The 23,554-nt window shown below is 39.8% G+C and overlaps 1 protein-coding gene across 5 annotated transcripts in view; it reads left to right on the forward strand.

Moving 5' to 3' along the window:
- Positions 1–286: 286 nt before the first annotated feature.
- The window catches only part of LOC120569986 (probable phospholipid-transporting ATPase IH), a 36,679-nt gene continuing 13,411 nt past the window's right edge, over positions 287–23,554 (forward strand). For 2 of the 5 annotated variants that reach the window (XR_005641000.1, XM_039818209.1), the window contains exons 1-15: positions 292–853; positions 9,858–9,980; positions 10,236–10,325; positions 12,197–12,277; positions 12,894–13,001; positions 18,414–18,542; positions 19,317–19,420; positions 19,542–19,592; positions 19,742–19,806; positions 19,919–20,000; positions 20,106–20,256; positions 20,360–20,557; positions 20,691–20,864; positions 21,545–21,711; positions 22,783–22,854. Coding sequence is in view for 4 of the 5 variants with exons in the window: in XM_039818209.1 (XP_039674143.1) it covers positions 815–853; positions 9,858–9,980; positions 10,236–10,325; positions 12,197–12,277; positions 12,894–13,001; positions 18,414–18,542; positions 19,317–19,420; positions 19,542–19,592; positions 19,742–19,806; positions 19,919–20,000; positions 20,106–20,256; positions 20,360–20,557; positions 20,691–20,864; positions 21,545–21,711; positions 22,783–22,854 (1,634 nt within the window). In the remaining variant the exon portion in view is untranslated. Of the gene's footprint in view, positions 854–9,857; positions 9,981–10,235; positions 10,326–12,196; positions 12,278–12,893; positions 13,002–18,413; positions 18,543–19,316; positions 19,421–19,541; positions 19,593–19,741; positions 19,807–19,918; positions 20,001–20,105; positions 20,257–20,359; positions 20,558–20,690; positions 20,865–21,544; positions 21,712–22,782; positions 22,855–23,554 lie in introns of all 5 variants that reach the window. The other 3 variants (XM_039818206.1, XM_039818207.1, XM_039818208.1) reach the window with 3 other exon arrangements.

Raw genomic sequence — 23,554 nt, forward strand, 5'->3', positions numbered from 1 at the left:
GGCTAATAACAATCACATAATGTCACTAATGCTGTTTTGCCTGAATAGTGAGTACTCTTTTAAACTTGTAAATTTGGCTGATAACACCTCTGTACTTATATGTAACTAAAAAAAGATAATGCAGATCTTTTACTTTTACTTTTACTGTTGTTTTGGTAATACCAGGTTTGTATTTAAAAATCCCTCATTACATTGGCAAACCACAATAATATTGACATTATTTTAATGTTGTGGCTTATGTAGTATTGCGCAGATTTTTGGACACTATTATGAGTTTAGATTGATGCATGTTCAGAATATACTCAAGAGGTGAGGAAAAACCCCAGTGCGCATGCGCCGCGTAGTCATCTGACGGGTGAGCGGCTGTGGACGTTTTGCGTTGCCGCTACATCGACGGCCACCGCTGTAAAACAGAGCGGGACACACAGACAGCCTCCAGGAGGGGCCGTCTCCTGCAAGAAAAAAAAAACAAAACAGTTTAACAAACGAGGAGTAACCAGGAAGACTATCCAGAGAGGTTTGGAGGTTTGCATGCGGTGAAATTTCTTCTGAAATGTAGCCAGCAGCGTGAGTGTGGGTTATTGTAATCGCTTGGTCGCTGCATGGCTCTTCACAGGGATGCCATGGAAATCAGAACAGCCGACTGAGAGACCGCTGCTCCTCGCTATCACAGACACGGCGGCGGTGGCGGTGGCGGAGGTGGTGAACGATGGATACTGGTGAAAAGATCCACGTTAGGTAGCGTTTACGAAGATCCGAGGAGAGCTGAACGTCTCTGTTGCACAGTTTACTCGCCGCCAGAGCTGTCTGAAGGATGGATTTCACCCAGCTCCGGAACATCATCAGCAGATACGTAAGGGCCCCCGTTTGTCAACACTGTCACAACTGTAGCTCTGTGTCTGCAAGTGCATCAATATATAATGCATGTAACATGTGTAGCTATGTTTTCTACAGTAGCCTATGTGTTGGAAATTACCTTGCACACCACTGCCTTCAGAGGGTTGAGCGTGGACGCGCAGGATGATGAACACTTTGCTCATCTGCAATGATAAACATTTCACTCTGGCTGCTTTGGCAGGCCATTGACTGTGGGCTTTACAATGTATTTTGTGGAGCTGAATGGGGAATGTGCCAGTGGCTACAGATGCAGTGATGGCTGGTGAATGTGCAGAATAGAAATGAACTTGGCTGGCCCAGTTACATTGCTTTAGTGAGCTACAATATGCATGCATACTTAACTATCTCATGGCTTCCAGTTGCCATGGTCTGCAGGGAAATAAATCCCAATCAGGACTCACAGCTTAGGAATCTGCAGCGCTGGGTTGTACACCTGCTTGTACCTGCCTCCAGCCTGGTCGATTGATAAGTTGTGCTGGTTAAACTAGAGCAGCTTTAAAGTTGTCACTTTCAGTAAAAAAAAAAAACTTTAGAAAAAAAACAGCCATGCCTTGTCATCATTTGTAATCAGGGATCTGTTTGTTAGCAGGAAATGTCCACAAAGTAGATGATGGTGAACTGTAACTACATTACTGGTTGGTGTGGTCTGAACAGGCCTGTGCCATCAGCAGTCTCTGCTTTTCAGCCAGAGCAGGAAGCAGCTAGTTGGGTGGGTGGCTGAATTAGAGAATACAGTGTCTAGTGGGAACTAACTCTGACAGGTCTGCTGATGTTCATCAGACTGGGCACCTCTGGAGTATTGTTACATCTTCAATATACAGTCTGCGAACATTTCACCTGACCTTAAAACTGACTCAGGTGCTGTGAAGATAACTATCTGCGCGTGCGTGTGTGTGTGTGTGTGCTTTTTTTAAAATGTATGCTCATCAGACTTGTACCAGTGAGCGAGTGTGTGTGTGTATTTGCATTTGGTGACAGTGTGTAGGGAGCTTGACGGATGCTCCAGCAGGTCTAATATCAGGGGAAATCAGATCCACGGGTGAGGCGGAGGGGAGGAGGGAGGAATGGGGTCAATGAACACGCCCCTCATCTCTCACCCTTCTTCCTTTGTATCCTCACTCTGCAACGTTACAAAGTATAGGAATGAATCCTTAATTCAATTATCCTGACATTGATTTAGAATTGAAGGGATGGTTGATGTAAATTTGGTCCTCCTATTACTTGTCTATCCCCCTCTATTAACCCTGCCATATTCTGAACAGCTGCTCCCTTAATGAGGCTACATAGAAGAACAAACATTACATCATGTAAGGTGATTAATGTGTGATAAGCAAGGCGCCCAAGCCTTTTCTCTGGACAGAGAGAGCAGTAAACTCCCAGCAAGGTTACTGCCCAAATGTAGCCAGCCTCCCATACTTTCATAATTTTGCAATAAATGAAGAAAAAGCTGAATTAGTAAAGCTTCTTCAGCCATGAAAGGATGTACTTCTGATTGAGTTCACTTTACTCCACCGGGCCAAGTTTATGAGCCTTTCGCCTCATATCTTGTTCCCGTATTATCACTGTGTCATTGATTTGTGACTTGTCCTTGATGTACTTTTGGGTTTTTCTGTTATGTTGCACCGGCCAACTCTGCTTTGCTGTTGTTTTGGTTTATTGACAACATTGTAATATATTTTAATATACAACTTTGTAGGGCACAGAATGATAAAGGTCTGGAATAATTTCAATTGCTCTCCATGGTACAGACATTTAGTTTTTGAAAACATACAACTTGAACAGATGATGAACAATCAATGAACAATTTTTTACGGAGTAGACCAGTTAAAAAGTATTGTAGACATAAAAAAGAATGGCTTTAAGACATAGTTCCAGATGCTTTGCTAGAAAATCAGTTCAAACTAAAATTTTGTTTATTATTTGAGATAATATGATTTGTCTAGACAGTCATTCAGATCTATCCAGTAAAGCACTTTATATGAGAAAGAAATGTAATTTTCTGAAGGCAGTGTACTCTGTATTTTCTGACTGAGAAAAATTGCAGGGGAATCGAGCCTGTACAGTTCAGTAAATAGTTTTTGTGAAGAAAAATATGGTGTCATGTCATGGTGTTTTGCAGTGCGTGAAGTTAAAATGGGACATTTCTTTGCGTAATAACTTGAATCTGTTCAACTTTTTTCTCTGTTGGCATAAAAGAATGGCCAAGCCTAAATTCAATAAGATATAGTGTGTGTGTGTGTGTGTGTGTGTGTGTGTGTGTGTGTGTGTGTGTGTGTGTGTGTGTGTGTGTGTGTGTGTGTGTGTGTGTGTGTGTGTCATAACAGGAAGACATTTATCTCATATTTATAATGAGTTTTATCTGTAAAATGACCTCCTGTGGTTTAAACAGATCCTGTGTGTGTGTGTGTGTGTTGTGTGTGTGTGTCTGTGTGTGTGTCTGTGTGTGTGTGTGTGTGTGTGTGTAATATGTGTCCATTGTCTCCACTCCCTTGTCTCTGGTGCCTTTTTGTCGTCTGGTAATAATAATAGCGATGGCGTGATGCCTCAGACTGGTGCAAAGCTTGAGAACTGCATGAGATCATGATCTGGATAAGTAGGATGCCGGTGGTCATATTTAAAGATATATGATATCTTGTGGGGACTTGAATATGTTCTCTTATTTTTAAAGTTTCCCTTTTCACTTTCACAACAGCCTCTTGTGATAACAACAGTTTGATTTATATCCGCCACTGCTTCTTCCTGTCCTTAGCTTGATTTACCCTTGTCCCCCTCCTTTACATCTTATCTATGAATATATGACTGTTATTCTTGCGGAGACCTCTCACAACCTCAGCAGATAAAATAGAAAGGCCAGCCATGTCACCCTTTGATCAAATGGGTGCCAGCAGAGTCCCGGAGTGCTGAAGGGCTTTAGAAAGGTTTCTTGCAACTTTACAGCTCGTTGAGTCCCCTGGCTGGTGTTGAAAGGCAGAACACAACCTGCTAGATGACTGTTTGCCACATTAGCTGCTACAAACGGTTAAGGGCAATCTATTCCTGGACACTGCTCCCCTCAGAGACGGGGCCCTGGTGGGGAAGACAGAGGCTGTAGGTGACAAAAACACACAGGATTTGTGTTTGGGCAAAGCTTTGCCTGCTTGCCTGTCTGTATATAAAAGAAAACAGCCATGCATCTGCGTGGCGGCTCATAAGAATTATTTTGTCTCCTGCAGCATTTAATTATAAGACTGTTTTTAAGCTTGTATTACAGACAAAATGAGAAAGAGGTTTTTTTTAGGATTCTGATTACGGTGGCGGGAGAAAAGGAGAGAAGAGAGAGAGGGGAGAAGAGAAGTAGCACAGCTGGATTAAAGACTTATGTAACAGTTGGATCACAGCAAGTCAAGTGGGAGAGGAAGCTGGGGCAACAACAGAATACAAATGTCATTTTATTGTAATCTTCTCATATTCATCCTTTGATTTTGTTGCAGGTATATAGTTATTTGTGTCATCAATGTCAGCAGTTGAGACAGTATGTGAAGGCTAAAGGTCAATATGTTTTTCAAATTTTCAAACCAGAATAGGGGTACATGTGTGTTTTCTGTCTGCACCTGTGTAGCAATACCAAAATATTATCGTCTAAGAACTTAACTGTCACGAATGGCACTACTCCCCGTCAGCTACGTTCCCTCTCCTTACTTCATTAGTTTCGTCCTCACTGCTGCTTTTGATTTTTACTCTTTTCATCCTTTCAGTGCTTTGTTCCAAAAAAGGGGTTGTCCACAGAGAATATAGTCAAAAAAAAGTCCTAGTGGAACCAAATGAAAGCACAAAAAAGATTTCAAGGATATTGTCTGGAACAGTAATACTTCACATTTTTCTTAAAGCCTAATAATCTCTTGTCAAATCGAGTTCCACAGCTTTAAATTAATGAGAAAATCCCACACTTTTGATCTTCAGTCTATACTTAATGAAGCCTCTGTGTGGTGCTTTGCTTGTGAACCTGCAGACACAGCATAGCTGTCTGTTGCTGTATACTGTGTTGCTATGGTGATTAATGGCAAATGAGTAGCAGTGGAGTGCATGTTGAACAGGTAGCCTCCTTCCTTTTCAGCTGATCAAGGTCCCAAGGCTCCTTTTATCTCTACTTAATGCAAATCTCATAGCCTGTACTAATAGGAATATTGAAATACTTCAATATTCATACCCTTAATTTAATTTACTCAGGAAAGATTTTCTCAGCAGCTCCTTTCTCTCATTTTAATGTAAAAGAAACACAGTCTGGTAGATCAGTAAGACTTGGCTCATACCATTGGGTTGCACCAGCTATTGGTAAATTCATTATGACTGTAGGTAACACTACTTAAGCTAGTTGAAAAATAGCTGTTTATTACATTAAATTGCACCAATTAAATGTAAGCAATGTCTTCGCTAGTAAAGACTTTAGTAATGTGTGAATGAAAAGCTGGAACTCACTGTAGCTTAACATAACTGCCAGTTAACAAATAACAGTTTTAAGGGGGGCGAACAATGTTAAATTTAACTGCCCATTCTTCTTAGAATGAGTGGGAAATACCTGATGATGCTAACCTAACCAATGCTATCTAGCTAGCCATTTAGCCTGACGTTATTAGCATGATGTTTTGTTATTTGAGGTATATTTGTGTTATATAAAATCTTTCCAGTTTGTCATTATTAAACAGCATTTTATTAAATGTCTGGTCAGAGAAGTCCACTATACACACTCAATATTTCATATTATAGCCTATATTTTACCCTCTAATCTAAACCAGTTATATGTGAGGGAGCTAATGTGAGCTTGCCTCGTAGCTACGTAGCAGCTATATCTGGCATTAGTTAGTAGGTATAAATATGTATTACCAACTAATTTCCACGTAAGTTCAAGTTTGTGTGGTGTAACCCATTTTAATTTAATGATGTGTAAACGTCCACTTAGTAAACACTTATATCTAGGCTAAATTTGAACTTACTGCTGCAACCAGCTCCAGGTCTTTTCAGAAATTTTCACGCATTCACTTTTTTAAATACTCTCAATTAAAGCTTTAGTGCGTAACTTTTTGATATTAATGAACGCCCGTTACATTCAAGCCATTGACAAATGAGTTGCTACAAAGCTAATTAAGACTATCAGCTCCACAAAACTCTCTGTGTATTTCTCACTATGGCTATGTTCAGAAGATGGTGTCGTCCGGTGACTTTCCCGCACAGACACTCAATTGAAGATAATGACCTCTTCTGAAGAGTCCCATCGTGTTTTTTTAATCCTCCATGTCCTCCTTGGCTACTAGCAACTGTGTGGAGGAAGGGGTGGGGGGGTGCGGTGCATGGTCATGGAAGGATTGTGTAATGTGAATGCGCCGACAGTTTTGTTGAAACTACCCACTATAGAATTATTATTTAATATTTTCCCATAACACTGAGCGTTAAATTGATACTCTATGCGCTAAAAATGTACATCCTGCAAATGGGTGTTGTGTAATCAGGGTTTTTACGTTTCAACATCCCCTGTATAGCTAACATGGGTAGTTCATTAAGGAAGCTCAATCAGAGAAATTTGAGTTAATGAGGGATACCTGCTCAACATGCTGTGTGCTTCTGCAGTGGAGGAGGGATGAGACACAGCTATTTAATCAGGCCGGTTAATGGTGTGTACCTTTTTATTACACCTCTGCGGGAGAAAGGAGCAACACCATGGGGATAGATCATGGCACTGCCATGGTCAGGTGTTGCTTTTCCACAATGAAAATATAAACATCCATAGTCCTGCAAAGTGCTAAGATAGAAAGCCAGTGGAAAATGCCAGAACTAGAGAGACTGCTGGGCTTTTTAAACCTTAAAAATAGCGGACCTGCTTCTGTTCTCTAATGTTGAATCCAGAGTTCAAAACCATCTGCCCGACACTGTGCACCACTAGAAACACGAAAGGAGAACTTTCAGTGGTGGAATGTTTGCTGTTATCAAATCCATCTTGTAGTTGTTGATGATTGATGGTTATGTAAGACCAGCCTCTCTACTAGGAGGCTGTTTCAGTGTTGTTAATAAAGACAAAGCCTCCACATCCCGCAACTAACCAGCCAGCCACTTTGTCTGATGGAGCAGTGGAGTGAAGAGGGAACAGTGGACCGGAGGTTGATACGGATCAGTGAGGATTAATGAACAGATAACTACAAACCACAACGCAATCTCTCTGTGTCTTTCTCCGTGACACACACTGCCAGGAGATGGAGGGAACAAAAGGGAGAAAGTGATGATACAAATATGACGGGACAAATCGGGTAATTGTGGGTTTAGGAGGAAAATGTTTGAATAGAAGTGGAACGTGGTGGATATGCTGTGTCATAATCATGATATTAATAAGGACCAGTGATGAACGATTAGTCGATTTATCAGACAAAAAAAACAAAACATATTTTGAATTTGCACCTTACTATCTAGTATGACACTTAACATGAACCTGTTTACATTTCTGGTATTGTGTACAATGGTTAATTGCACCTTATTGATATTGATACTTTATGTTTATTTGCACTCTATATATTTGCTAAATATATAGGCTAAATCACATGATGTAAAATATTCAAAACAATGTTTCACTGTAACACTTGTCATTTTCAAATTGGAGTGAATGGTTTCATCAGAGGAACCATTAGAAAAATGATTAGAGTTAGGATTTTACATACAAACATGTAAATTATTGACAAATCATCAATCTGTTGGTGTAACTATCACAATTTCCACAATCAGCATTTAAAGCTGAGTATTAATAGGATATTTTAATTGGCTAACATGATGTCAGGCAGGATTATTTGAGCCATGTGTGAGGAACAGAGCCATGGAGTTATTTTTGACTTTCTATTGACACTGTGTTGTTTTGAGACCAGTGAACATGAAAGTATATATGTCTATGACAGATTGGGGTGTGTTTTTAACTGTTTGGTTTGGTCTGTCACCCTATACCAAAATAACTAGTGCTACAACTTTCTGGTCAACATCTCATTAACTAATGCTTCTATTTATTTTTACTTGACATCAGCCACCCTCTCTCCCTGTTAGTCAGTCTTTCTCTTTTTTCTTAACACATTTTCCTCCCTCCTTGTTACCTTTTTTCAGTTTCATTCTGTCGTCACTTTTTTATTCTTTTGTCCTCCTCAGTCTCCTTCTCCCGCTGTTCGCTCCATTTCAATCTGCTACTCTTTTTCCGCCTCACTTTCCATATCCCTCTCTTTCCATTTCACTGTATCTCTCTGGGTCATGTTGCCCCCCTAATGTTTTGGAGGGGTCTTCAGTCAGCTGACACTGTTGGCTTGATGTCTATTTTTATCCCAATGCCAAGCGCCTGTTGATAACTGTGGATAAGTTTAGATCGGTGACTCACAGATTTTCGCTATTGAGATTTACTATTTTGACACATTCTTATATGGCAGATTTCATTAGGAAAAGTTACAGTAGCCTTAATTTTATAGTAGTATTTAAGTGTAAACTTTTGAGACGTATTTTGAATTTACAAGGTTACTGAGGAGACATCTGGACTCTGAATAATAAAAGATTTGGTCATTGGCAGTTATGAGCTGCATCCCTGCCAAAATGTTGAGGACATTTTAAGCAGTGAAGCGCTGCTTCCACTGAAGTGCTTGTCCTAGAACTTTTTGCTAATGGTCAACACTTTTGCTTTGATCCGTGTCAGGCGGGCTGCTTTGCCAAAGGCTACGCTCACGCTGCCCACTCAGGCCAAAACATTAAGAGTCATGTAGGAAGCCAGATGGAAACAAACAGCTGAATGCCGTGGTCTCTTAACTCTTATTTTTAATTTTTTTTTGTTTTGTTTTTTTGGAAAGCTCTCTTTCCACAATAGTGTTTGTTGAAGGACACCTTGAAAAAAATATGTGCTGCACTAAACTCCCAGAGTGCACTCTGTTTGTCCCCGGGGAGCTACTTAGATGTAATATAGATGAGAGATGAACTGAGATGGAGGTTTGCATACACACGATCCAATGTGCATTATTTTGTATCAAGTCTGTTATAGTAAAACCAACAATGTTGTTTTGGATCTGTGTAGAAGAGTAATCGAAGTATGGAGCGCAGACTGCAGATAGGTCCTGCAGGAAGAAATGAAAAGATAAATTAATGATAAATCTATACTTGTGTGACTCAGAGCTGATTCCCCACACACACACACACACATCAACAAACATACACTCATCCTTCAGTTGTTAGTTTAAAGAAGTGACTGAAGTCGTGTAACAGTCTTGTTTAATCCAGGACGGTTAGTCAAGCTTCTTTATTATTCATTCATTCTTAATTCATTTGAACCTTATTACATTTAAGAGGATTTTGATTAAGTGTTGTTTAGGGTTACAACTTTCACTATTAAAATAATCTGTGGATATTTTTTCATTTAATCATAGTCCATTTATCGCCACAACAAAATCCATCTCAGTTTCCCATTGTGACATCTTCAAAGTGCTTGTTTTGTTTGACCCAACAGTCCAAAACCCAAAGATATTCGATTTACAATTAGGCCTATATAACATAGAGAAAAGCAGCAAATCATTATATTTCAGAAGCAGAAACTAGTGAATCTTTGGCATTTTTTTCTTGATAAACGACTTAAATGATGAATTATTTAACTTTCCGCCGATCAACTAATTAGTGTTGTTAGTGCTGAGAACAAAAAACAAAATTATACATCCAGTAAACTGGAGCATACTTGGCTTAAAAGAAGCAACATTGGATAATTAATTCTAAACTATAGATGACGCATACATTTACAGTGGACTTTGTCAGTCTGCATTTAGTTTGTGTGGGCGGATCACAAAGTCTAATAAATATCAATGTTATTATATTCCATAATGATAGTAGATAGTAAATAGCTCATGAGTCAAAAGCAAACACATTACCAAGGCTGAACAAAGTGCTTTAACCCCATTTTGTCTCTCCACATATATCTCTCTCTCCCTCAGTGTGTAGGGGAGGAGATCTGGGTGGACAGTCGGACGGTGTACATCGGGCATAAAGAACCTCCTCCGGGAGCTGAGGCCAACATCCCTCAGCGTTACCCCGACAACCGCATCGTCTCCTCCAAGGTGAGCGAGCCACAGCCCCTGAGTCAGAGCCATAACATTGTTTATCACCATGCTGTTGTTTTGTTTCATATTTAGACAACCATGTAATCTTATTTGTGCCTGTGTTTTTAAGGGTGACACATTTCACTTTGCCTGTATTCGTCAAGCTGTGCGGCACCAATTCTCTCGCCAGAGGGACCGGATGATAATGTGCCATTGTTTCCTTTTCTGTTTTTATGTGCGTGATACTAATTCTGCTGTCCCTCTGTCCCACAGTATACCTTCTGGAACTTCATTCCCAAGAATTTGTTTGAGCAGTTCAGAAGAATCGCTAACTTCTACTTCTTGGTCATATTTCTGGTGCAGGTGAGATTTTCATGAAAACTATAAGCAGTGGTCATTTTTTCCACCTTTCTTTGTTTGATCCGAAAACACAACAGTGAAGCTCCAAGGAAATACTCTCCCAGCTGTCTATTTGTTAAAACAAAAATGCATTATGGGTCCATTTTGTGCTTTATTTTTTTAATACCTACACAGCATGCATGGCTTTGCATCACAATATTTTCAGGGCAGCTGTAGAAGTTTGACAGCTGAACACTGCTCCATTTTTCATACACAGGTAACTTTATAGTGTAAATTAGATTACTGATGATTTTCCAAGATTGGATTTTTCAGTATTTTTAAGCAAGTTTAAAATAGATGTGGCACAAATCTGAAAACATAAGGATTATTCAGAGTTAGCTGAGAGAGTGTCTTACTTGTTATTGGATCGGTGGAACCAGTGAATGGTGAAAACATTGTAACTTTGGAGATAATTTGGTAAAGTTTCATTTCATTATTAGGATTCCCATTAGCTTCCCACAAAAAGACTTGGCAGTTCATCCAATAGGTGACATTTCAGACATTTCAGAACCCAGTAAGTTTACTTTACTAACGTTTCCTATAGTTTCTTATAGAATTAAAATGTGTAAACCTTGGAAACTGAAGAAATGTTTTGGGGGTTTTGTTACTTTTAGTGATCGAGCTGCACATACAACCACATTAAACCTTTTTGCTAAATAAGATTGTTCTATGTTACAGTTTTACATCTTCAGACATTGTTTTTGCCTCATAGCCTTACATTAACTTTAGGCAACCATGTGCAATAACCATTCAGATAAGTGCTGATGGCAGTTTAAATTCTGCTCTCTCGTTATTATGAATCCCACTACTTTTCTTGGCGTAGCAGCTGAGTGATAGGCAGATTGTTGAGGTTAGGCATTGACGTCTAGTGGTTAGGGTCAGGATAGCCCTATTGGTCAGGGGATAGGCCTGAATGCGTGAGCATGGGATGCCTGGCCAATCCTAGCGCTTGAATGCTATGTGTCACAAACCGGGCCGCACGGCCATGACAAAAAATGAGATGCACTCAACAAAGCCAATTAACAAATAATGTATTAATTTAAATCATAAAGCAAAAATAAACTTAAACTAACAGTGGGATGTGTAATCAATGAGTTCAGTAAGAAATAAAAGCAATTATCCAAGATTAACAGTGAAATCCTGCCCCTCTGGTGAGGTAACCTGGATGAGGATTACCAACATAATTTAAATTTGCTAACATCATATTTTCCTGAAATAATGGTTGCTGTACCTCTCTGTGTATGTCTGACTAATACAGAATCAAAAAGAAGCAGCTTTTTCCTTGAGCCACTATATTGCACAAAATGTTGAATAATCATGCAAGGACAAACTCATCATAGAGGAAGAGGAGGATACAACCATTTCTTTACCAGCAGTTGCCTTAGAAGACCAGAATGCAACATAGCCACAGCTTGGGTCTTAGTTAGTAGCATGTGAAATACTACACCATCTAATGGGGCAAACTGGACATGGCACAAGGCAGCAATGTTTGTACTCCTCTTTCTTTTTTGTCGACTGAAAAGGTCCCACTTTGTTGGTGTTACTTTCTACATACCGGTATGCACATGTTCTGGCTAAAAATAGGGAAGGAAACATGACAAAGTTAACTATCCCAGAATGGATTTTTCCTGTAAGTGCAGATGGAGGAAATCAAACAAGATGTGATTACTTGGGTACTTTAACATTGCCAGATTGGTGCTTGATTCCTTATTACAGAAGCTTTTCCCTGATGTACTTCCTACTACTCAGCGTTGCATTACTTGGCATCCTCTTCCTTCTTCTTTCTGTTCTCCCCTCCCCCTGCACCTTCCTCTCTCTCTTCCTTTCCCTTGCAGCTTATCATCGACACCCCCACCAGCCCAGTCACCAGCGGCCTGCCCCTCTTCTTTGTAATCACTGTCACTGCAATAAAACAGGTAGGACACACACAAACATGTTCACATTTCTGGGAAATATTGCCCACAACGATCCCCGCTCACACACCAACTCCCAGCATCAAATACACACTCTCTACCAAACGGCTGCTCTATGATCTGTATATACACATTCCTCTCTCAGCGAAAGGACATGCCATTGAATATGTCTGGTGATGTGAGAAATATGATAATGAATGCTCTCCTCTGTTAATCACTCTAGCTGAGGATCACATGCCACTGGGAGAGGCATCCTCTCTACCGCGTCCCGGTACTGAGGGATGGGGTACTATCAGTGATAGATACTGTAGAGCTGTTCTGGCTGAGGAAGCCTGCATTTTGCTGGGACATAAATCTAAAACATGACGTTTTAGCTAGAAATCCAGGAAACAGGTCACTAACACTAATCTCATGGAGCACATTGCTAATTAATTACAGTGGATGACTTTCACCTCCCCCCCTCCGTCTCTCTTGATGTCATACTATGCTCTGGCCCCGATTTTCTCTGCACAATAATCTATATTCTGTTTCCCCCTGCCAACAAACACTTTCTCTTCCTTTTATCTTACAATCTTGTTGTCTATCCCTCTCTCTTGCCGCTTCCCTCTTGCTCTCTCAGGGCTATGAGGACTGGCTCAGACACAAGGCTGACTGCTCTATAAACGAGTGTCCGGTTGACGTGGTGCAGCAGGGGAAGGTGGTGAGGACACAAAGTCACAAGCTACGGGTAAGAATGGCCTCATTAGAGGAGCATAGCACCTGAGGCCACAAAGCAACACTACGGTACTGCTGCATAGCTCACTTTTTCTATAACTGTCTCTCACACTCCCCCTTCTCTTTCTCTCTGCAGTCCTCTCTAACTTTGTTTCCTTCCTCTCTTGCTCTCTCTTTTCTTTTCCACCAATTAATTGCCCTGAAACTGTAGTAGAGGAGCATTTATAGTGTCCCCTGGTGCACCATGCAAGCGTCCCCTTGGCAAGTGAACAGGGCTGATGTATTTCACAAGTTAGGATATTCCTGTCATCATCCTGTGGTGTTCTCTTATGTCATTCTGATGCAATAGCAGATCACTGTTTGGTATTGTGCCTCAGTCTCATTCATCAAAATTGATTAGACTTATATCAAAACCCATTTTTGCTACTATTAATGGCTGGCATTTCTTTGGCAATTACATTCAATATTATTTGTAATCGTATTACTTTTCCATATAGTAGTAGTAGTTTATATTGTTACTGATGGATGCCTTTCCTACGGTGGCCGGGAAGTGCAATGCAACATTACAAAGAATGAAACACTTTTACAAAGCTCGAGACAAATTTACATTTTGGAAAACAAATTTACATTTTGGAAAACAAATTTACATTTTGGAAAACAAAATAACATTTTAGAAAACAAATTTACATTTTGGAAAACAAAATAACATTTTAGAAAACAAATTTACATTTTGGAAAACAAAATAACATTTTCGAAAACAAATTTACGTTTTAGAAAACAAATTTACATTTTGGAAAACAAAATAACATTTTCGAAAACAAATTTACGTTTTAGAAAACAAATTTACATTTTGGAAAACAAAATAACATTTTGGAAAACAAAATAACATTTTCCAGAAACAAATTTACCTTTTAGAAAACAAATTTACATTTTGGAAAACAAAATAACATTTTAGAAAACAAATTTACATTTTCGAAAACAAATTTACATTTTCGAAAACAAATTTACATTTTAGAAAACAAATTAACAAGATGCAAAACACTTTTACCAGTCCGAAACAAATTTACAAATGACAGATTCTTCACGGAAAGGGAATGTACATACCACCGGAAGTGATGAGGTGTTGTTGGTGAGCGCAGTCAATTTGTGTTGTTGTGAGTGAGTATATGGCGTGAATGAAGTTTATGGTGACTTTACGTGTGGTCGTTGTTTGGAGTTTTTATATGAACGCGGACCTGCGGAAACATTGGAAAAACAGGGAACGTATCGACAGCCGCGGCCGGATCGGGAAGCTACAGCAGGGGGCAGCTGAGTCCGTCTGCAGCTGCAGGACCTGGAGCTCACTGCCCATTCCTGGGAGCCAAAACCGACACTACGCAGCTGGAGACCCAGGCCGTATTGCTGGGCCCGCTGGAGGGAAGGGAAGCCCGGAGAATCAGATCCAGGACTAAAACGGACCGGACTGTCACAGCCTGCTGAAGTTTAAATCACAGGTTTCCTAAAGGGAGTCTGGCGGGACTCGGACTGTGGACGACGAAACACGACTTAAAGTCTCGTTAAATAAATAAATACATGCAGAAATAAATGAATCATTAGTGGGGGAGTGAGCCTGGACATTTCAGTCTGTTTAAACTTCACTTTGAAGCAGAACCTCTTAGTTCAGAAGGGTGAAGTTTCCGTTTGTACTCATATCTGTGAACTGATTATAATAAATATTCTTTGTATTAACACATTAATTAGTCTCTTTGTCTTTTTGTTTAAAAAAACAAGAACATCGCATGAGATTTTGACGATTTATAGTGATTTTATTTCCGTTAGACCTTTGCCTACATTGACGCTGATGCATTAAGGACGGCCCATAGACAGTATATAAGGCAGTGCCTCCCCTGTTCCAAGATGGCGGCTCTATTGACGCATTCGATCCATAACTGCCGTAGTCAAGGCGACATGTATACAAAACCTCATCACTTCCGGTATGTGGTACATTCCCTTTCCGTGAAGAATCTGTCATTTGTAAATTTGTTTCGGGACTGGTAAAAGTGTTTTGCATCTTGTTAATTTGTTTTCGAAAATGTAAATTTGTTTTCTAAAATGTTATTTTGTTTTCCAAAATGTAAATTTGTTTTCTAAAATGTAAATTTGTTTTCGAAAATGTTATTTTGTTTTCCAAAATGTAAATTTGTTTTCTAAAATGTTATTTTGTTTTCCAAAATGTAAATTTGTTTTCTAAAATGTTATTTTGTTTTCCAAAATGTAAATTTGTTTTCCAAAATGTAAATTTGTTTTCTAAAATGTTATTTTGTTTTCCAAAATGTAAATTTGTTTTCCAAAATGTAAATTTGTTTTCTAAAATGTAAATTTGTTTTCTAAAATGTTATTTTGTTTTCCAAAATGTAAATTTGTTTTCTAAAATGTTATTTTGTTTTCCAAAATGTAAATTTGTTTTCCAAAATGTTATTTTGTTTTCCAAAATGTAAATTTGTTTTCCAAAATGTTATTTTGTTTTCCAAAATGTAAATTTGTTTTCCAAAATGTAAAAGTGTTTCATTCTTTGTAATGTTGCATTGCACTTCCCGGCCACCGTACTTTCCCATGTTGAATTCAAATTACACACAGACAATTGATCGGGAGTTCAGTATTACCATTTCAGGCAACACTGTTGACTGCCCTGTTTAATTTTCTTTATTAAAACAAAGTTACTCTTAGCCAATTGTTTGGTTGCCCTGTAAACAAATACAGAAGTCTTCTGTTGCATTTCCAACAAAGGAGCTGCTCAAGATGTGTTTGCTGCCCCCAGTGGTCGACTCAGATGTCATTTCGCACAGAAATCTGGGACCTGTATTATTAATATGCACCATTGGCGATTTCAGACCCTTGTTAGGGGGTCTCAAGATTTCATCTCAGCCCCCCTAAAAATTATAATAATAATAAAAAAAAAAAAAATAATATTCTTTTTTTCTTAATACATTTTAGTGCTTCAAGTTAGAGTTTGCAAACTTGTCTGTTAGTGACAGAGGAAAAACAATTACAGGTTCAAAGGGCTTCAAACAGGTTTAATATCCTGTGTCGCTGTCACCACTGCTAATCACAGTAACCCAGTCAAGGAAAGGGTTAACAGAAACATAGTTTTGGCCAATCGGAGGAGGTTGTGCCAGACTCCGGCCTTTGGCTGAGTCTTTATCTGATCTGTCAGAGGGAGAGCAGTAGTGCGGTTGTGAAGTTTAACGTTGGACGGTAGTCCCCAGAGAAGAAGTTGGTCATTTCATGGCGCAGATTAGAACCCAAATTGAAACGTAAACTAAAATTGCTGAATGTTAGAACATTGTGTCAAATTGTTCGTTATTACTGAGACTTATAAAGTGTCAGATTTAGTTCCATCATAGTGTTAATAGTGTCAAAAAACGTTGCTGACGTTGTTGTTCGGTAGCTAGTTCAGAAATTATCGGCTAATGAAATTACTGATTTAGCAGTTGTTGTTTTTTTAGAATCGTCCCTGATATGCACGTGAAGTTACCACTAGTAACCAAAGGTGTTGCTAAATCGACCAGGACAGAAGTCTTAAGAGGATAAGACTGGAGCCATTATATGTTCTTGTTTTTGTCAACAAATTCCATGAAAAGCAACAATGCATTAGTCCGCCTCTCAACATTTTCTGACTTCTCTCCTCTGTCTGTGTCAGTCCCAAGCCTATTCCTCCTTACTGAAAACGTACATCTTGAAAAATGTGTCACAACTATATACTTTTTAAAACTAAATAATCTCCTAAAACAGATGGACACTAGTTTTTAGAAAACGTTACTCAAACGGCAGTAAATAGTGCATTTGTTGGGGGAGTATAACAGTTTTTAGCATTTACAACAGCAGGGCAGACTATGTGGGGTCGACTCATAATAAACTACAGTGCCCATGTTCATTGTAATAAATGAACACGTAGGGGAAAACAGTGCAGCTGTGTGGCTCATTGATATGTTTTGAATAGTTTTTGGACCACAATGGAGGTTATGGCACAGAAGAATAACCAGGCTTTGCCTTCACAGACAATACTTGTTAGTCAGGTCAGTTCATTGTTGGTTTTGGTCTTTTTATGGGGTTTTGTTGACAATGTGTTGTCGTTTTCTAAAACATCATGTAAAATTGTAAAAGCACAAAATAGAAAAGTGCTTATTATATCTTATTATCTTTTTTTGTACCTGGTTTTGTGCTGTCAGGAGCCGTTACGCTTATACAAGTGAGACTCATGCAACAGTGGATTGTGCATGCAGGAGGCTGTTCAATCCTTTTCTGGGGATTTCCAGTCAGCGCCTTTAGACCTGCAGCTAATATGGTTGCTGTCTCTAGCCACAGTAGCAAGAAAACTTAATAAATTCATGCAGTTAATAAATATTGTTGGCCTTATTAACCTTACCAGTTTTTTGGGATTTTTTGACTGGTATGAGTTTGAAAAAAGGTCTTGAAAAGACTGCAGAAACCCTGATTCTATGATGGAGATGAATGATTCCAACAGTGTTGGAAGTCAGCTACTTTTTCAGGACAGATTGCAGAGTGCTCAGAATACGGTGGAAAGAATGGTAGCGAGATGATTACGTAGAGTAAATAAGATGCCAATTAATATTGTTTTGTTTTATTTAGTAGTCCTATTCCTGGTAGCAGGTGAGAGGTGAAGATTTCTTTGGAAAAACATGAACCAGCTTCACTGAGCTGGCATATTACTCTGCAGATATATATCTCATATCATCCTAGCATGAATGAAAACGGAGGTGTCAGACTACATAACATGAGTGTACAGATACGGTATATCTCAGTCTTCACTTTTGTGTTGAAGGGTATATAAAGGGTGCAGGTACATCTCATTTCTGCTGCGTCTGCTGCTCCTGTCCAGCATGCAGACTGTGTGGGATGTTGAGGTGCATCTTAGAATAAGTCTTCAATACGGCTGCCCAGCCTAAAGGCTACAGAGTCTTATAGATTGTGTTGCCATAGCAGTAGTTTTCACTGGATGCCATTAGTAGAGAAAGACTTTTTACAGTAGAAACTCTCATCCTCTCTTGTTCAGTCTCCCTTTATACGTCGTCCAGCGTTTTCTGTACCAAAGGTTTCTCACTACTGTAGATCAAACAGAGAGGATTAGAGTGTGAATTGGGAGCAGGAATAATGATGAATATATTAATCATGCAAATTCAGAGAGCGTGTGTCATGTGTATGGTCACCGTGGAGATGGGATTTATCAGAGCTTAAGCTGCTCCGCTCGCATTATCCGTTATGCAACTTCTCAATCCTTTGGAGAAAAAAAAAGAAAAGGAATGGTAAAGGATGAGCAGACTGTCTGTCTGTTTGTCTTTTACTATCTGTGTCAAAATACCTGTTCATTTATTATTGACGTGAAAGCCATTACAGGGTGTGTGTTGTGTCTGTCCTGCTCTGTCAGGTGGGGGACATTGTCGTGGTGAGGGAGGACGAGACTTTCCCCTGTGACCTCATCCTGCTCTCTTCCAGCCGCCATGATGGGACCTGCTATGTTACCACAGCCAGCCTGGATGGGGAGTCCAGTCACAAGGTGCTAGTGCTGTAAAAGTAGTAGCAATTTAAAACATACCGTCTTTGATCCTAAAATAGGAAAGCTTTATGATTCAGTAGGTCTTTACAAAACAACTCAGCTAAATTTAAAGTAAACCATCCACTGTATCAAACCGTTCCAGCTTCTTAAATGTGAGAATTTGGGGCTTTTCTTTGTCATACACTGATAATACACTGACAAGATTTGGTTGTGTACTGTTATTCAGACAAAACAAGCAATGTAAGGACATCGCATAAGGCTTAAGGAAACTGTGATGCATTTTTCAGTAGTTTTTGACATTTTTGGACAACAATCAATCGAGAAAATAATTAGCATATTTATCAATAATGAAAATAAGATACTTATCAATCAGCACATGAATTCAGACACACATGTTTAATGATGTAAGCGACACTACGCCACGCACATCATTTTACATTTTCCCTTTCTGATGCTCATTGCCACCACGTATGGCTGAGCGCGCACACACACACACACACCTCCCATAGCGTATGGTAGAGTAATCCACCCAATCTCCTCATACATGCCCCCGGGGTGACCCCCCGATGTGCTCACCATCCCAGCATGCTGTCCTCTGCTGATCCAGGGCGCGGTCTGTAACGGTTCACGTCCATGGCTCGCCCAGTCATTTAGAAAATCTGCTGGAAGCCAGACAGAGGAATCAAATGAACCTTGCTCTCATTAGTGGCTGCGGGTGACATTTTCCTCTGTTGTCTTCTTCTTCTTGCCCCTTCCTCCACCTTTCTATCTCAGACCTATTATGCTGTACAAGATACCATGGCCTTTAGAACGGAGCAGGAGGTGGATTCGCTACATGCCACTATTGAATGTGAACAACCACAGCCTGACCTCTACAAGTGAGTGTGACACAGTCTCACTGATTCATCTCCCTACACATATTACCATCCACAACCTTTTAGAAGCAGATATTCCCTTGATGCTTCTCTTGATTTCATTTTGCTGTGACTTTTTTTGCAGATTTGTGGGACGCATCAATATTTACAAGGACAAAGAAGAGCCTGTTGCTAGGTGAGTACTTTTTATTGTAATCAGGTACTTTTCTGTTACCGGGTATAGCTTGTATTGACAAGGTCAACTCATTTGTTCAATTAAGCAAATGTCTGTAATGTTTTTTTTCTGAATTAAAGACAGCCAAGAATTCTGTTTCATTCTTGCAGACCTCTTGGGGCTGAGAATTTGCTCCTTAGAGGAGCCACACTGAAGAACACACAACATATTTATGGTAGTAATATGCGGATTCACTCTGTTTAATGTCTCTTGAATGTTTGAGCCAAATTAGAGGAAAGGCTGATGTCGTTATTTTCTTGATAACTCAGCATTTTCTCTCCCCTCAGCTGTTGCAGTCTACACTGGTATGGAGACTAAGATGGCGCTTAATTACCAGTCTAAATCTCAGAAGCGCTCTGCTGTAGAAAAGTATGATTAACGTCCCCACTCCTTCAAATGCATGATTTGGATTTATAGTGGGATTGGTACATTTTCTGTTTTCTCTTCCTAATCTTTACCCTGTCTTTTTTGCAGGTCAATGAATGCCTTTCTGATAGTGTATCTGTGCATCTTGATCAGTAAAGCGGTGATCAACACTGTTCTGAAATATGCTTGGCAGTGGTCTCCAGACAGAGACGAGCCCTGGTACAACCACAGGACCGAGAACGAGCGCCAGCGCCACATGGTCTGTTCATCAACCTCTAACTTGAAAACAGTCTTGACATCCAGTCCCAAGTCTCATTTACCTAAAACTTCACAGTTGTTGTCTTTCTTCCTTCCTTCTTCAGGTGATCCGAGCATTCACAGACTTCCTGGCCTTCATGGTCTTGTTCAATTACATCATCCCAGTGTCTATGTACGTGACGGTGGAGATGCAGAAATTCCTGGGCTCCTATTTCATCACCTGGGATGAGGAAATGTTTGATGAAGAGCTGGGAGAGGGTGCTCAGGTCAACACCTCTGACCTGAATGAAGAGCTGGGACAGGTTCATGAGCACACGCACACACACACACACACACACACACACACACACACACACACACACACACACACACTTGCATACAGTATCTGAAACAAATTTGCAGACGCGCCCTTACTCTTTCTTCCTTCTCTCCCAGGTGGAGTATGTGTTTACTGATAAGACAGGCACTCTCACTGAGAACAACATGGAGTTTATTGAATGCTGCGTTGATGGGAATGTCTACATCCCGCATGCCATCTGCAACGGCCAAATCCTCAGTGCTGCCTCCAGTATAGACATGATTGACTCCTCACCTGGAGGATACAGGAGAGTAAGTATGTGTGTTTGACAAAGTAAACAGGTTTCTAAATCCAGCCTGAATAGACTCTTGGCTGTGCTAACTCTGCTGCCAAATAGAGATGAAAACAAGAGTAAAGAAAACTCTTAAGATATTTTAGTTGAAAATGTGAGTAAGCCACGCTCACAGATAAACCAACATGTCACGTTTGTAGGCAGGAGGACCATTAAAGTAATTATCTCTGACATTTATATATTACCAAATGTTTGTTTTGCTGATACACACAGTAGGAATACAGCCTGTATATCTAGTTCACGGAAACTTTGACATTTTCTTTGTAATCCCTAAGTGTTTGCTGTGTCTTACACGGATGAAAACGTCCTCTGGTACACAGAAAAGTGATGAGGCTTGCATTTCTGGCAGTGGCAACAGTGATTTGTTTAGATTTAATAGAAGAAAAAGTGTGTTGTCAGCATGAGCAGCAGAAGCCACCACAAATGACCAGAGAGAGAAGAGCACTCCCTCACAAAACTTAAAGTGGAGAAAACTTGCGATGACTAAATTGCACCAAACATGTCCATAAAATGATCTAAAGGACAAGAAAATAAAGTTTGGAAAGTTGGGTCTTTTATATTTTATTTCAGTTATGCATTTTTGACTGAACAGTTTCATTCGTAAAAAAAAGTGTACAATTTATGATTGTGTTTCTTTAGGAACACGAGGATCTGTTTTTCCGGGCGCTGTGTCTGTGTCACACGGTGCAGGTGAAGGAGGAGGAGACAGTGGATGGCATCAAGAGGGGCATCCACCAGGGCAGGCCCACCTCCTTCTACATCTCCTCCTCACCGGATGAGGTTGCTTTGGTGGAGGGAATGAAAAGGTTAACACACACAGCTCATTATATTCATAGTGCCCCAATTTTAGGGGACCAGAATGAATTAACCTTTAATGAATCATTGTGTTTGATTATTGGTTGGAAATACTTTGCTGTCAATCACTATCTGAAGTGACACACACACACACACAGACACACACACACACACACACTAACAAAAAACGTGTCTTCCATTGTGAAAATCTGCCAGGCCCATAATGCAGCATGCTTGTTTTGGGGGCTTGCACCTTCATTTAGTGACATAATTACATTCAGATTGAGGACAGGAGACTAACTTAGCCAGTCAAGAACACGTGACTGCTTGACCATGAAAGACGTGATAACTTTTTCTGTATGTAACTTAGGGGTGGGAATCACCAGAGGCCTTACGATACGATATCATCACGATACTTATGTCACGATACGATATTATTGCGATTTTAAACATATTGCAATATTCTGCGATATATTGCAATTCATTAACTTTTTTCCAACTTCAAATTTTTCCCAATTTCAAATTATGTCCCCAAAAGGAAACGTTGTCAACATCCGTTTTATCTAAAAAGATACATTTCTCGGTTTGTTCATCTCACTTCAAATGTATTTCTGCAAAATCTGATTGTCAAGCAGACAAACTGACCAACAATAAATAAAAGATCGATACTTGGCGTCTGTGTATCGATACAGTATTACCACAGAAAATATTGCGATACTCTGCTGTATTGATTTTTTCCCCCCACCCCTAATGTAACTGGTCTTCCTGGATTATATTTACCTAAAGCAACATGCCCACACCAACACAGACCCTGATTTGTTTTTAACACAGTGCTATATTTGGTCTGCACGTGGTCTTAGACATATGTAAGGCACATGGTCCAACATGCCAAGTCACAGTTTGTTGCTCTAACATATTGCTTTCACAGATGTGTCTTACTGTAAGTGTCTGTGCTCAGGTTACGCTAAATGCGTCAGAACACCTTTTCAAGTGTGATACAATTGAGTAATACTGCTTAGTGTATATTTACTCGGACTTGAATTAATCCTTTCTCTCTCTTTCTCCTTCACTCTCGTTGCCAGGCTGGGTTACACCTATCTGAGACTGAAAGACAACTACATGGAGATCCTCAACAAAGACGATGAGATTGAAAGGTTGGTCTGTTAAAGGTCTGTTGTGGTTACACCACAGGAGATAAAATAGGAGTAATTTAGTTGATGGGGGTCATACTTTAGCTGCCTGGAGAGAAAGGGCTCTCGGATTGTGTTACATGTTCAACAGAGGTTACAAACAAACTACAACCACAGAAGAGTTGGCACAGTGTTGTTTTTAGAAACTGCTCAATCAGATCAAAATGCTCCAACTGATCTGGAAGAATGAAAGGTGGCAAGATTCTATTAGAGAGTGGTTTTGTAGAAAGGGTCTAATGTTTTGATCCATAGGAAGTGCTCATGTACCCAGCCTCTCTCTCCATCACTCTCTGCAGTGGCCTGTCAATAGTGAGCTATTTTGAGGAAGCAGGAGAGCTGGAGAGGGGAGGGGGGGTGGCATCCAGCAGACTTTGCAGAGAATGGAAAGGCAATAGGTTCTATTCTCACACTTGCTGTTTTTCACCATTTCAGGGAATCTGAATCTTTTGGCCATTTGCACAAACTACTAGACTAAAATGCACTTAATGCTAATGTCAAACCTAAATATATTTAGTCTGTATTGTGGTTCACTTCATTTGAATTACAGTTTGCATATTAGAAGGTTTAAGGATCATCTACAATTCTCAAAAGTAGAAACAGAAAGCGGGTCATTCAGTTAGCTTGATGCAAGTGACTATCAAACGTCATTTTACTTCAGATAATT

This window comes from Perca fluviatilis, chromosome 12 (assembly GCF_010015445.1).
Source record: "Perca fluviatilis chromosome 12, GENO_Pfluv_1.0, whole genome shotgun sequence".
Classification (NCBI taxonomy): domain Eukaryota; kingdom Metazoa; phylum Chordata; class Actinopteri; order Perciformes; family Percidae; genus Perca; species Perca fluviatilis.